At 56.5% G+C, this 12449-nt stretch overlaps 7 protein-coding genes across 7 annotated transcripts; 5 read left to right on the forward strand and 2 right to left on the reverse strand.

The window, feature by feature from the left end:
* Positions 1-36: 36 nt before the first annotated feature.
* Positions 37-2760, forward strand: LOC9659492 (F-box protein At1g47056). The gene has a single exon (XM_002969218.2). The coding sequence runs from the start codon at positions 592-594 to the stop codon at positions 2299-2301; it is 1710 nt and encodes a 569-aa protein (XP_002969264.2). The 5' UTR covers positions 37-591; the 3' UTR covers positions 2302-2760.
* A 359-nt stretch (positions 2761-3119) lies between these two features.
* Positions 3120-4360, forward strand: LOC9659493 (probable pyridoxal 5'-phosphate synthase subunit PDX1). The gene is made up of 2 exons (XM_002969219.2): positions 3120-3189; positions 3278-4360. The coding sequence occupies exon 2, from the start codon at positions 3285-3287 to the stop codon at positions 4212-4214; it is 930 nt and encodes a 309-aa protein (XP_002969265.1). The 5' UTR covers positions 3120-3189; positions 3278-3284; the 3' UTR covers positions 4215-4360.
* Positions 4361-5641: 1281 nt separating this feature from the next.
* LOC9659495 (serine/threonine-protein kinase PEPKR2) lies at positions 5642-6469 on the reverse strand. The gene has a single exon (XM_002969454.1). The coding sequence runs from the start codon at positions 6467-6469 to the stop codon at positions 5642-5644; it is 828 nt and encodes a 275-aa protein (XP_002969500.1).
* A 16-nt stretch (positions 6470-6485) lies between these two features.
* On the reverse strand, positions 6486-7680 carry LOC112346127. Its single transcript, XM_024674295.1, has 2 exons — positions 7307-7680; positions 6486-7230 (listed from the first exon to the last, which is right to left on the reverse strand). Exons 1-2 carry the CDS (start codon positions 7629-7631, stop codon positions 6551-6553), a joined length of 1005 nt encoding a protein of 334 aa, XP_024530063.1. The 5' UTR covers positions 7632-7680; the 3' UTR covers positions 6486-6550.
* A 104-nt stretch (positions 7681-7784) lies between these two features.
* On the forward strand, positions 7785-8902 carry LOC9660291 (ras-related protein RABA1f). Its single transcript, XM_002969221.2, has 3 exons — positions 7785-8133; positions 8240-8708; positions 8772-8902. Exons 1-2 carry the CDS (start codon positions 7916-7918, stop codon positions 8673-8675), a joined length of 654 nt encoding a protein of 217 aa, XP_002969267.1. The 5' UTR covers positions 7785-7915; the 3' UTR covers positions 8676-8708; positions 8772-8902.
* An 18-nt stretch (positions 8903-8920) lies between these two features.
* LOC9659496 (putative pentatricopeptide repeat-containing protein At1g56570) lies at positions 8921-11470 on the forward strand. The gene has a single exon (XM_002969222.1). The coding sequence runs from the start codon at positions 8921-8923 to the stop codon at positions 11468-11470; it is 2550 nt and encodes an 849-aa protein (XP_002969268.1).
* Position 11471: 1 nt separating this feature from the next.
* On the forward strand, positions 11472-12234 carry LOC112346128. Its single transcript, XM_024674298.1, has 2 exons — positions 11472-11641; positions 11696-12234. The coding sequence occupies exons 1-2, from the start codon at positions 11578-11580 to the stop codon at positions 11950-11952; spliced, it is 321 nt and encodes a 106-aa protein (XP_024530066.1). The 5' UTR covers positions 11472-11577; the 3' UTR covers positions 11953-12234.
* Positions 12235-12449: the final 215 nt, after the last annotated feature.

Raw genomic sequence — 12449 nt, forward strand, 5'->3', positions numbered from 1 at the left:
GATTCTTGTCACCACCGGTTTCCAACGGCCAGCGATGGGCGGGGATTCTGCAACGGAATTTCTGGACGGTCCCGATGGCCGGAATCCTACCGTTGGGATAGGGGTTATGTAGCACGTAGAAAGTAAATATGATGTTTACTCGTTCATTCCATTTTCCATTCCCTTCTTTCTTCCGGGCTTCTTCTTTTGGGCTCGAGGAAGGATCCATGCGCGATTCTGCGCACGCCATGGCTTCCTGGGCGGAGATCCGTCGTCTAAAATGACCAGCGCACTCACTCGCCATGGAATCTTTAGGGCGCTGGAAAGGAATGTAGCTCCCTAGCTAGGGATTGGGGTGCGCAGAGGCAACACGACACGGCAGTGGCAGTCGATCGATCGCGAGGAGGATTTTTTAATCGGTGAGTGGAGCAGGGACAGGTGCGCTGTTGCTGAAATTTCCACCGGCATGATGTCTATCGGCGTGGAAATCCTCTGCCATAGCCGGTTTCTTGCGAGCATTCCCAGTTCTTGGAATAATCTCTACTGCCAGCGGGGGGAATTCGTTGCTGGATCTGGATTCTTGGATTTTTGATTCGCGGGGCTCGACGAAGAATGGGGCAGGCTGGATCGTCCATCGCTTGCACGTACATTGAGGAATCGGAGCACGACTACCTCCTCCAGATTCCAAGCCGGCACCACGGCCAATTCGAGCAGGCAAAGTTTGGGAAATTTCTCCTCCAGCAGCAAGAACACCAGCTGCTCCAGCAGCAGCAGCTCCAACAGCATCGCCATCGCGCTCTAGATCTTCTGGAACTCGAGTCTCAAGATGGAGAGGAGGAGGAAGAAGAGTGGGTCGAGCAGGAGGATCTCACGTTGCTTGTGCCGGACGAATGCCTCGAGTGGATCTTACACAAGCTCAGCCCGGGCGACAGGACCCAGAGCTCTCTCGTGTGCCGGCGATGGCACCGATTGGAAGGACGCAGCCGGACGCAGCTGTCGCTGGCAGCTCACGCGGACGTGATGCCATTCCTCCCGCGAATTTGCTCGCGGTTCGTCCAGCTTACCAAGATCACGCTCAAGTGCGATAGGAGAGATCCCAGCATCAACGACCGGGCGCTGGTTCTCATCTCCAAGCACTGCAAGGGGCTCGTCAAGCTCAAGCTTAAGGGATGCAAGGACGTGACCGACGAAGGCATCGACCACTTCTCACGGGTGGCGCGCTCGCTCAAGAAGTTCTCGTGTGGATCCTGCGGGTTTGGGCCGCTGGGTCTGAATTGCCTGCTCCAGCGCTGCGCTGATCTGGAGAGCCTGGCAGTGAAGAGGCTCCGGGGGATCTCTCAGGCTTTTCCAGAGCTGCTCATCTCGCCCGGGTGTGGGCGGATCAGGAAGCTGTGCCTCAAGGAGCTGCGCAACGCGAGGCTGTTTGGGCCGCTGATCATCGGCTCCCCGAATCTCCAGGTCCTCCGGCTCTCCAAGAACTTGGGACACTGGGACAAGCTCCTCGAGGCCATCACCGAGCACCTCCCGCACCTCCTGGAGCTCCACGTCGAGAGGCTCCAGCTGAGCGATCGCGGCCTCCAGGCGGTGGCGCAGTGCAAGTCCCTCGAGGCGCTCTACGTCGTCAAGGCGTCCGAGTGCACCAACTTTGGCCTCTCGGCGGTGGCGTTTGGCTGCCGCCACCTCAAGCGCCTCCGGCTCGACGGCTGGCGCTCGGGCCGGATCGGCGACGAGGGGCTCATCTCCATCGCCAAGCGCTGCCGGGAGCTCCAGGAGCTGGTGCTCATCCGGCTGAGCATCAGCGTGGGGAGCCTCACCATCATCGGCTCCAACTGCGCCAGCTTGGAGAGGCTGGCGGTGTGCAACTGCGAGAGCTTTGGCGACGCGGAGCTGTGCTGCATCGCCACCCGCTTCCGCGCGCTCCGGAAGCTGTGCATCCGGTCGTGCTCGATCACCAACTTGGGAGTGGAGGGGCTCGGGAATGGATGCCCGGCGCTCACCCGGCTCAAGGTCCGGAATTGCAACCAGGTGACGAGCGAAGGCATCGGGAATTTGCGAGTGAGACTGATGCGACCAGTGTGGATAAGTCTCCTCAACGACGTCATGCCGGTTCCTCTGAGTGTTCTTCCGGCGGTGGCGGAGGGGGAGATCACCGCTCACAACGCCACCGCCAGCGCCAATCACTCCACGCAAGGGGTGGTGAATCACAGTGGCAGCAACAGGATCCACCGGGCTTTCCAGGGAAGCTCGCAGATGATGAAGAGCAAGCTCAACTGGGCGACTGGAAACGCGGCCGCGGTGTCGTGCTACTGTGCCAAGCCGTGATCGATTCGATGATCTCTTGGTGACAACAAGCAAGCTCGCTCAGTTAGTCAAGCCAATCAAATCAAGGATTCATGCGAGAGATCGACTTCGATTCGAGGAGCAAGCTGGAGATCGCGACGAAGGATCGGCGTCGACAACGATGAATCCATCCATCGCTCCAGGCAGGCCAGGCTCGTTTTTTTTTTTTCTACTTCTTTTCTTTCATTGGATTTGATCGTTCTCATCTTTTGCTCTCTTTCCTGCTGCTGATTTCGTCTCTTGTGGTTGAAAAGTAGTCATCTGCGATGATCTGTTGATCTATTTTTCGTGTGGTTCTCTCTCTCTCTCTTTTCTTAATTTTCTTTTATCTGGTGACCGACCATGTGGTTTATCTGACACCGATGTTTTCTTTAGATGATCACGACGGGTCTCTCGCCATTAAATATCTTATCATCAAAAACTTTTTATATGGTTCATGCTCATTCATTGCTAATCTAAGCAAGGGATCAATCAATATCGAAGTTTGTTGCTAAGCTTCGTGACAAAGCATCCATTGAGTTCGTTAACAACGATAGGATTTCGGAATAATGAGATTTTATGAATTTTTATACATAAAAACTTTTGTTTCCAAAATGTTATCTTTTTTTACAAAATCATGGAAAAAAACATTGGAAAGCTGACCCCATTTTGGACAGCAAACCATCACCACAAGCGATACGATTGGCATATTCGCGGAGCTTTATGCTCCGCCGTAGATTATTCTCGAAGGCTCTAGATGCCGCACGCCTCCATCCAACGACCGGGCCCGCGCCACGTCACGCTTTTCGTTTCTTTTTCTTCTTCAGGGTTTTTGACTGCCACAGAGATTAGGGTTCCGATAGCGCGAGCACTCGAGGAGTAGCGGAAGAGGTAAAATCCCGAGGCATTTCCTCCCAGATCTTCGATATTTCGGGTCGCATTTCCATTGGAATCGCGGGATTGATTGATTCTTTTCCAGCGCGGCGATGGATGCCAACGGCGTTGTGGCCGTCTATGGCAATGGCGCCATCGCGGAGCCCAAGAAGGCGTCCTACGCCGTCAAGGTCGGCCTGGCGCAGATGCTGCGCGGCGGCGTGATCATGGACGTGGTGAACGCCGAGCAGGCCCGGATCGCGGAGGAGGCCGGCGCCGTGGCGGTGATGGCGCTGGAGCGCGTCCCGGCGGACATCCGCGCCGAGGGAGGCGTGGCCCGGATGAGCGACCCGGGCATGATCAAGGAGATAAAGAAGGCGGTGACGATCCCGGTGATGGCCAAGGCGCGCATCGGCCACTTCGTGGAGGGCCAGGTGCTGGAGTCGATCGGCGTGGACTTCGTGGACGAGAGCGAGGTCCTCACGCCCGCGGACGACGCCAACCACATCAACAAGCACAACTTCCACGTCCCCTTCGTGTGTGGCTGCCGCAACCTGGGCGAGGCGCTGCGCCGGATCACCGAGGGCGCCGCCATGATCCGGACCAAGGGCGAGGCGGGCACCGGCAACATCATCGAGGCGGTGCGCCACGTCCGATCGCTCATGGGCGACATCCGGCGGCTGCGCAGCCTGGACGAGGACGAGGTCTTCAGCTTCGCCAAGGAGATTGGCGCTCCTTACGAGCTGGTGAGGCAGACCAAGCAGCTGGGGCGGCTCCCGGTGGTGAACTTCGCGGCGGGCGGGGTGGCGACGCCCGCGGACGCGGCGCTGATGATGCAGCTGGGATGCGATGGAGTGTTCGTGGGGTCGGGGATCTTCAAGAGTGGGAACCCGGCGGCGCGAGCTCGAGCGATTGTCACGGCGGTGACACACTACAATGATCCGCACGTAGTGGCGGAGGTGAGCTGCGGGCTCGGCGAGGCCATGGTGGGGATCAATCTCAACGATGCCAAGGTGGAGCGCTATGCGGCGAGATCGGAGTAGAGGCCAAAGAGAGAGAGAGAGAGACGTGTAGTGGCCAAAGAGAGAATGAAGAAACCATGTCCAAGTAGCGATATATCGAAAAAGTGTCGACCTAAAAGGGGTGTACCAAGTAAATAAAAGTAAAAGCGAATCTATAATACGATTTATTGACATGAATAAAAAAAAATTAATTACAAAATATATTCGGGAAATCCATTTGGTGATTTTTAAAAAAGAATACAAGAGCTTCCAATAACAATATTTCCATCAATCAGAATAGAATCAACAATGCAAAGACTTCCAAGATTGCACATCACCATGTCAAGAATACAACTATAGATAATGAAATTACCACTTGCATCGCAGAATCAGCACCTCCTCCACCAGTATATAATCCCGCAGCACCACCACCACTCAGGCAAAAGAAAGAATGGCTTCCTCCGCCACCTTTCTGGCACGCTCTGCCCCACCGCGCTCTTCACCTTCTCGGACTCCCTCAGCGACTCAGGCAACCGCTACCGCGAGGGCATGGGCAGCGGCGACACCCTCTCCGCCCTCGCGGGCAGGGACCCCTACGGCGTCACCTACGGCAGGCCCACGGGACGCTACAGCGACGGCCTCCTCATCCCCGACTTGCTCATCTCCAAGCTCCGCCTCGAGAACCTGGCCATCGCCAGCCTCTCCTACAACGGCAGCGAGTTCGTCAGCCTCAACTTTGGCTACGCCGGCGCCACCGTCATCCCGGTCCAGGGCAACCAGCCCCTCTCCAGCCCCCATATCTTGTCCACGCAAGTCCAGGACTTCCTGCGCCACCAGAAGAGCACCATCGCGCGGTATGGGCGCCAGAGCACTTGGACAAGGATGGGTGCATTGTGGAGGTTGGCGAGCTCGTCAGCGTCTTTAACTCGGCCATGCAGACGATGGCAGGGGAGCTCCGGCAGAATTACACGGGGGTCAATGTTTACTACTTTGATTGGAATGCGGCCAACACTGAGGTGATCGAGAACATGGATACGTATGGATTCACGACGAATCTTAAGTCGTGCTGCGGTGGCGGAGGGCAATACAACTGCGATGGAGGTGGCCTGTGCGGGTGTGGGACTGCCAATGTTTCATACACAGTTTGTGAGGACTCGGATGAGTATACTACCTTCGATGGTGTTCACTATACAGAGCACTTTTACAGGATTATGACCGACTTTATTTTGGCTGGGCAGTACATCTCCCCAAATGTGACCCTGCAGAAGGGTTGCAAGGTCATCCCAGAAGAGCCAGCAGGTCCACTCTAGAAATTCGTATTTATTTTTGTTTCCCCATTATTATGTTTAACCCATTTTTGTTTCCCCATTATTAATGTTTAACCTACTTTAATCACTGAATATAAAGAATCATTTTTAGCACTGAACACTGTTTTGTTAAGTTATAAAAAAGTTCACACAATGTGTGAATCAAAGTGTTTTCTTCTTTTGGAGCCAGGGATGTTTCAAGGCCGCCTCCAACGTGATCCTCCTCCATGGGTCCTTTTCAGTCATCTTCATAATCAGATCCTGCGCAGCTTTAGGGCTCTGCTCAAAAACAAGCCTCCTCTCCTCGAAGAAACACTCGCCATGTGGATCAAACCCGTCAAACGGCCTCTTCATCTCCAACATGAAGTAGAGGATCAATCCCAGCGCAAACACATCCACCTTCTCGTCATATCCCCCGCCGCTCACAATCTCCGGCGCCCAGTATCTCCTCGTCCCCACTTCGCCCTGAATTCTAAGCGGAGAGCCCCTGGGACGACTGCTACAATCCACCGCCACACCAAAGTCCGCCACCTTTAGCTCCCCCTTTTTGGTCACGAGTATGTTCTCCGGCTTGAGGTCGCGGTGCACGACCTCAAGCCTGTGCATAGCCTGTACGGTCTGCACAAGGTGGCGGAAGTGATTCGCCAGCGTCGGGACATGGTACGGCATAAGCTCCGTACCCAAGGCCGCCATCAGATCGCTCGCGCACAGCTCCATCACAAGGCAAGTACACTCCGAGTCCTTATGTGCTTTGTGCAGTGACACTACTCCCTCCAGCCCATGTAGCTTTCGCATGATCTTACCCTCGTGATCACACAAGTTGGCGTGTTTGCTATCCATCACCTTGCATGCCTCTGTTTTCGCGTGGAAAAACTTCGTTTTCCTCTTGGAAACGAACACCGACCCATAAGCTCCACCACCAAGACGACCCAAAACCTGGTAATGGGATTCCAGCCACGCACTCGTCGACTCCACTTCCGCGCTCGCCATTACAAACCCTAGTTGCTTTTGGCCTATTTTATAGAATTTAACAAAAAGGGTGATTAAGTTTAAGCTCGCCTTAAACAAGCTCTAAGTTGCAAGCCAAACAAGGTGGCGGGCGCGCAGCCAATTCACAGCCACATTCATGCCAATGGCGATGGCGAAAGCCACCAGGATTGGAGGCGACGTCCAGGCCTCGGGTTTGTCCACTCTCTTCTCCGGAGCCGCCCAGTTCATGTAGATCGCGAGGAGGAGATAGGTGGCGATGGCGGGAGCTTGGACGATCGGCCTCCCCACCGCCACCAGCGTCGCCACGCTTGGTAGCAGCGCCGTCACCACGTCCCTGTTGCGGAGATACGAGGCCGCCGAGAGGAGCGCGAGGATGATCGCGGTGACGGCGAAGTCCCAGATGTGGAGGTAGGCTCCCACGCCCGCGAGGGTGGCGAGCCGGACGATCCATGGCTGGTTGGCGGCCTTGGACCTCACGGCCTCGCCCAGGCTGACGACCGCGGAGGTGAGAGCGATGGTGGTGAGGAGGCCCCAGACTGGCGCGTAGTCGACGATGAAGTGGTAGAGGTCGACGAGGAACAGCCCCGCCCAGCCAAAGTATGTGACTGTCCACACTGTTGTGTCCTTCGCGTGGAGTGCCAGGAGCTTGGCGACGAGCATGCCCAGAGCTTTGAGGAGCTCCCAGAGCTCCACGAAGAAGCCGGGCCAGCGAGCGAGCTCCTCGAAGATCACCCTTCGCATCAGGAAGACGAACACGGCACCTGGAGGGAGATTCAGGGTATTAATACCCTGTTTAAGCGAGATTTCTGTCGAGGAGTGGAAGGATCTGTGACTTACAGGATGTCCAGAGGAGATATCTCGGGCGCTCCACCGGCCTGTGCGCCAGATGCTGGAAGGTCTTTTGGAGCCGGCGCTGCTTCTTCTTTGGCGCCGCCTTGGTGCCATCCTCCTCTCCTTGCTGCTGCGCCTCCTGATAATCCGAGCCTGTGGAAGAAGAGGCAGCTCGAGCGGCGAAAATGGAGGATAAGCTTGGCAGCCGCTGCCGCTGCAAGGAATGCGGAAGAGCCCTAGCGCGAGATCTATCCCCGCAAGCACGAGGAGATTGGAACGAGGGCCAGGGTCGCTGCCCTGGCCGCAGCGCCAGTGAAACTCCAGTCGCCATAGCTATGGCGACATTGCCCCTGCCCTAAAATTTCAAAATCGTGTCGTGCGTGTGCCCTAGATGTGCCTAGTCAGCACAAGTTCTAGCCCAGTCAGCACGTGTCGTTAGATAAAGCTTTAATGTGGCATTAAAAAATTTTGTTGTCACTATCCAAGCTTCTAGGGTTTATAGGGAGGAAGTGTTTATTTCTTTTAGCGCCTTGCCGCCTTTGCTGATCGATCTCCCCAGCTCCGGGGGCATTTTCCTCGCCTCGATCTCGGTCGCGCAGCGAGAGATCCAGCGCCATGGCGTACAGATCGGACGAGGACTACGATTATCTCTTCAAGGTAGTGCTGATTGGGGACTCCGGCGTCGGCAAATCCAACCTCCTCTCCAGATTCACGCGCAACGAGTTCAGCCTCGAGTCCAAATCCACCATCGGCGTCGAGTTCGCCACGCGCAGCATCAACGTCGACGGCAAGCTCGTCAAGGCACAGATTTGGGACACGGCAGGCCAGGAGAGGTATGTTGTAGGCGAAATTTCGGAGATTTTGGCCGAAATCCGGCAGATCTAGATCTAGAGCCTCGTAATATCGGTGCTCTGATCGATTTCCACTGTTCTTGCGCAGGTATCGGGCCATCACCAGCGCCTACTACCGCGGCGCCGTGGGAGCCCTACTCGTCTACGACATCACCCGGCCCGTCACGTATGAAAATGTGGAGCGCTGGCTCAAGGAGCTCAAAGACCACACCGATTCCAACATCGTGGTGATGCTGGTGGGGAATAAGTCCGATTTGCGCCACCTCCGGGCCGTGTCCACCGAGGACGGCCAGGCCTTTTCGGAGCGCGAGGGGCTCTACTTCATGGAGACGTCCGCCCTCGAGTCCACCAATGTGGAGAACGCGTTCAAGCAGATACTGACACAGATTTACCGGGTGGTGAGCAAGAAGGCGCTCGACGTTGGCGAGGATCCATCCGCGGCCCCTGCCAAGGGCCAGACCATCAACGTTGGCGGCAAGGACGATGTGACCGCGACCAAGAAGGTTGGGTGCTGCTCGGCGTGAAGGATCTCTAGCTGGTTTCGATCGATCCATCTGGTATGTGCCAAGTTTTCGGAGTTCCTTCTTGATCTCATGTGTGTTCTTGTGTTTCCTTTCCAGGGTAGCAATGTTTAGATCACGCGTCAAGGCTTGGGTGGTTCTCTGATAGCTACGAATTCTTTTGCTCCTTCTAGGTAGCAGATTCTTTAAATACTTTTTTCTCTCTTCAACTACTTTCGTGTGTGCTTTTACCTGCGCTTGAAGAGTTCATGAGAAGAGCGCATTGTCGTTGCTTCACGCTTCAGCTTTGGCAGAGAGCCTTTACCAGCCAGCCCAGCGTCTCTGACGACCACTCCAAATTTCTAAAGCTCGTCAACCTCTGTGCCGAGAGAAAGCTGCTGCACGAGGCCACCAGCGTCTACTCGTCGATCCAAGCACAGGGCATCCTGCTGGATGGGTTCTTCGGTGCCAGCGTCGTGAGGATGTTCATCAAGTGCCGCAGCATCCACGATGCGAGCCGGGTGTTCGAGCAGATGCTGGACCGCAGCATGGTTCTCTGGACGAGCATGGTGACAGCGTTTGTGGACGATGAAGATGTCGACCGGGCCTGGCTCTTCTTCTTCCGGATGCAGCTGGAAGGCGTCCTGCCGGATCGCGTCACCTTCATCAGCATCCTCAACGCCTGCGAGAGCCTGGCGCAGGGAGAATTAGTCCACAGATTGATCATTGACAAGAACCTGGAGAGCGACGTCGTGATAGGAAACGCGCTGATGAAGATGCTGGCCAAGTGCTACGATCTCGATGGCGCTGCTCGCTTCTTCCAGAGGATGCCCCGGCGGGACGTGATCTCCTGGACGGGGATGGTGACGGCGTATGCCCGGAACGGGCATATAGCCGAGGCATTTGGATACTACCTGCGAATGCTGCTCGAGGGCGTGGTTCCAAACAACATCACCTTCCTGGCGGTGCTCGCGGCTTGCTCCAGTGCCAGGGACGCCGAGCTCGTCTATGGCAACGTCGTGGAGGCCGAGTGGGAGTCGGACACCATGGTCGCCAACGCCTCCATCAACATGTTTAGCAAGTGTGGCTGCCTCGACCGAGCTCGCGACGTCTTCCACCGGATGAAGCGCTGGGACGTCAAGTCGTGGAACGCGATGGTGGCGGCGCTGGCGCAGCACGGCTTCTCTAGCGAGGCACTGGAGCTCTTCCGGAGGATGCCGAGCGAGGTGGCGGTGGACAAGACCACGCTCGTCATTGCTCTGAGCACCTGTGCCGCGCCCGAGAGCCTGGAGGATGGTAAGTCGATCCATTCTCGCGTTGCTCGCCTTGGGCTCGAGACTGACGTCGTTGCCGGGACTGCGCTGGTGACCATGTACAGCAGGTGTGGAGATCTCGGCGAGGCCCGGCGAGTGTTCGATGGGATCCTCGGCAAGAACGTGGTGTCGTGGAACAACATGATTGCTGCTTACGGCCGGGACGAGTCGCTCCACTCGAGAGCTCTGGAGATCTTCCGGCTGATGCTGCTGGATGGAGTGAGGCCGACGAGGACGACGGCTCTCAACGTGGTTAGCGCCGTCGAGTGCCAGAGCGTCGGGAAGCAGCTCCACGGGTGGATCGTCGATACCGGCCTCTACTCGGACTCCTTCATTGGCAGCGCTCTCGTCAACATGTACGAGCGAACTGGCAGCTTGGGCGATGCGAGGCGGGTGTTTGAGAAGATCATCGAGCGGGACGTCTTCGCCTGGAACGCCATAGTGGGCGTTTGCGTCGGGCACGGCCAGCCGCGTGAAGCGCTCGAGTGGTTCTCGCGGATGCTGCTGGAAGGAGCCTCGGGCAACCGTGCGACGTTTCTCCTGGCCTTGAGCGCCGTGTCGCCGGACCGGGTGTGCTACGGACGGAGGCTCCACGGCTTGATCGCCGAGAGTGGGCTGGAAGCTGACAACAACGTCGCCAACGCGCTGATCAGCATGTACGCTCGCTGCAAGAGCCTGGAGGACGCGAGGAACACGTTTGATCGGCTCGAGGACAAGAGCATCGTGTCGTGGACGTCGGTGATCGCGGCCTGTGTGGATCTGGGGAGCTGCCAAGAGGCCATCGATCTGTTCCAGCGGATGGAGCTCGAGCCGGACAGGGTCACCTTCACGACGGTGCTAGAGGCTTGCACGATCGTCTCGGCCCACCGGGAAGGGAAGCTCGTCCACTCTCGGGCCCGGGAGCTCGGGCTGGAATCCAACGTCTTCGTCGCCACGGCGCTCATCCACATGCACAGCAAGTTTGGCAATCTGGGGGAAGCTCGCCGGATCTTCGAGGCGGTGGAGGCGCCCACTCTGGCCTGCTGGAACGCGATGCTGGGGGGATACGCGCAGACCGGGCACAGCCAGAGCGTCATCGATTTCTTCCACGCGATGCAGCAGCGCGGCGTGGCGCCGGATCACATCACGTTCCTGGCGGTGGTGTCGGCGTGCAGCCACGCCGGGCTGGTGGAGAAGGGCGCGCGGACGTTCGCTTCCATGGGGACGGACTATGGCGTCGGCCATGGGCTGGAGGATTATGGCTGCCTGATCGATCTGCTCGCTCGCGCCGGGCAGCTTGAGGAGGCGTACGATTTCCTGCAGGGAATGCCGTGCGGGCCGAGCGATGTTACCTGGAAGACGCTGCTTGCGGCGTGCAAGATCCAGGGCGACGTGCGCCGCGGGAGCGCCGCGGCGCGCAGTGTGATCGAGAGGGAACCCTACGGCGCCGCCGCGTTTGTGGAGCTCTCCAATATGTCCTCCATCGCTGGAGAGGAAGAGGAAGAGGAAGAGGAAGGGCTCTTCTAAAGTTTAAATTGGAGTATATTCCAAGAATATCCTAGTGAAAGTATATTTTTGGAATATGCTGAACATGCTTTAGTGGATATTCCTTGCCCAGCAACGGAGATTTGACCATGACGATGATACAAAGAATTTCTTATTCTTTTGCAGGAGTAGTGAAAGAGCTGCAGCTTAAGAGTAAGCTATTGCTATGTTGTCTCGCTCTTATTTGGTTGTGTTTCTATGTTTTAGGTGACCTGCCAATCCTGTGGAAGAAAAGGCTTTTGTGGGAGAACATCCGCGAGGCAAAACTGGGACAAGTGAGCAGGGAAGTGCCCACCGAGCTCGTCACGGCTGCGGTGTCAATCAAGTTGAAGCGGGAAGAAGCAAGGAAAACAATGAGAGTGATTCAAGATTCGAGACTCCCTCTGGAAGAGTTAACGTCGTCAGCCCGTCTTTGCCGATATCTCGACCATTGTAATCCGGAAGGCTTACATAGTTCTCACTGAAGCCGCGCTCTCGATCCTGGAAGCACGAGCATATGCTGGTCATTGGCAAGACAGTACAGGCTGCGGATGGATCCTGCGTTTTCGGACAGGAGTATTATATGGGAGGAAGGTGGCAAGCTTGGTGCAAGTTATTACTTCAGGGCGCAGGGAAAGACCGGGGACTTCGACCGCTACATTACAGAAACTACTGTTTTTCTGGTCGACGGTACAGTTCAGAATTGGGCGAATGTTGTCTTGTTTACGTGCACGGATAGAAAAGGCTCGCTGTGGCACTTCATCAAAGAGACGTCCATTGTCACATTCTACATGCCGGTGTAGACGGCGAATGGATCACAACAAGGCGAACGTTATTTTTTTATGTCCCCGGATCTAGATGGTTGTCTGTGGCACTTCGTCAAAGAGACGCATGTGATCAGATTCGCCATGCCTCTGTGGGACTTGTGTGAATTGTTGCTCGCTGCGCCACTTGCCGGGCACGGGGATTGCAGCGACGGCGC

Source organism: Selaginella moellendorffii, unplaced genomic scaffold (genome assembly GCF_000143415.4).
Source record: "Selaginella moellendorffii unplaced genomic scaffold, v1.0 SELMOscaffold_12, whole genome shotgun sequence".
Lineage (NCBI taxonomy): Eukaryota > Viridiplantae > Streptophyta > Lycopodiopsida > Selaginellales > Selaginellaceae > Selaginella > Selaginella moellendorffii.

Bases quoted from the DNA above. Each gene is read 5' to 3' on its own strand.
- LOC9659495 (XM_002969454.1), bottom strand. From the start codon at position 6,469: ATGGCGAGCGCGGAAGTGGAGTCGACGAGTGCGTGGCTGGAATCCCAT.
- LOC9659493 (XM_002969219.2), top strand. From the start codon at position 3,285: ATGGATGCCAACGGCGTTGTGGCCGTCTATGGCAATGGCGCCATCGCG.
- LOC9659492 (XM_002969218.2), top strand. From the start codon at position 592: ATGGGGCAGGCTGGATCGTCCATCGCTTGCACGTACATTGAGGAATCG.
- LOC9659496 (XM_002969222.1), top strand. From the start codon at position 8,921: ATGAGAAGAGCGCATTGTCGTTGCTTCACGCTTCAGCTTTGGCAGAGA.
- LOC112346127 (XM_024674295.1), bottom strand. From the start codon at position 7,631: ATGGCGACTGGAGTTTCACTGGCGCTGCGGCCAGGGCAGCGACCCTGG. The intron at 7,231-7,306 runs GTAAGTCACAGA...ATCTCCCTCCAG, and splicing joins ATATCTCCTCTGGACATCCT to GTGCCGTGTTCGTCTTCCTG.
- LOC9660291 (XM_002969221.2), top strand. From the start codon at position 7,916: ATGGCGTACAGATCGGACGAGGACTACGATTATCTCTTCAAGGTAGTG. The intron at 8,134-8,239 runs GTATGTTGTAGG...GTTCTTGCGCAG, and splicing joins GACACGGCAGGCCAGGAGAG to GTATCGGGCCATCACCAGCG.
- LOC112346128 (XM_024674298.1), top strand. From the start codon at position 11,578: ATGACGATGATACAAAGAATTTCTTATTCTTTTGCAGGAGTAGTGAAA. The intron at 11,642-11,695 runs GTAAGCTATTGC...TCTATGTTTTAG, and splicing joins GAAAGAGCTGCAGCTTAAGA to GTGACCTGCCAATCCTGTGG.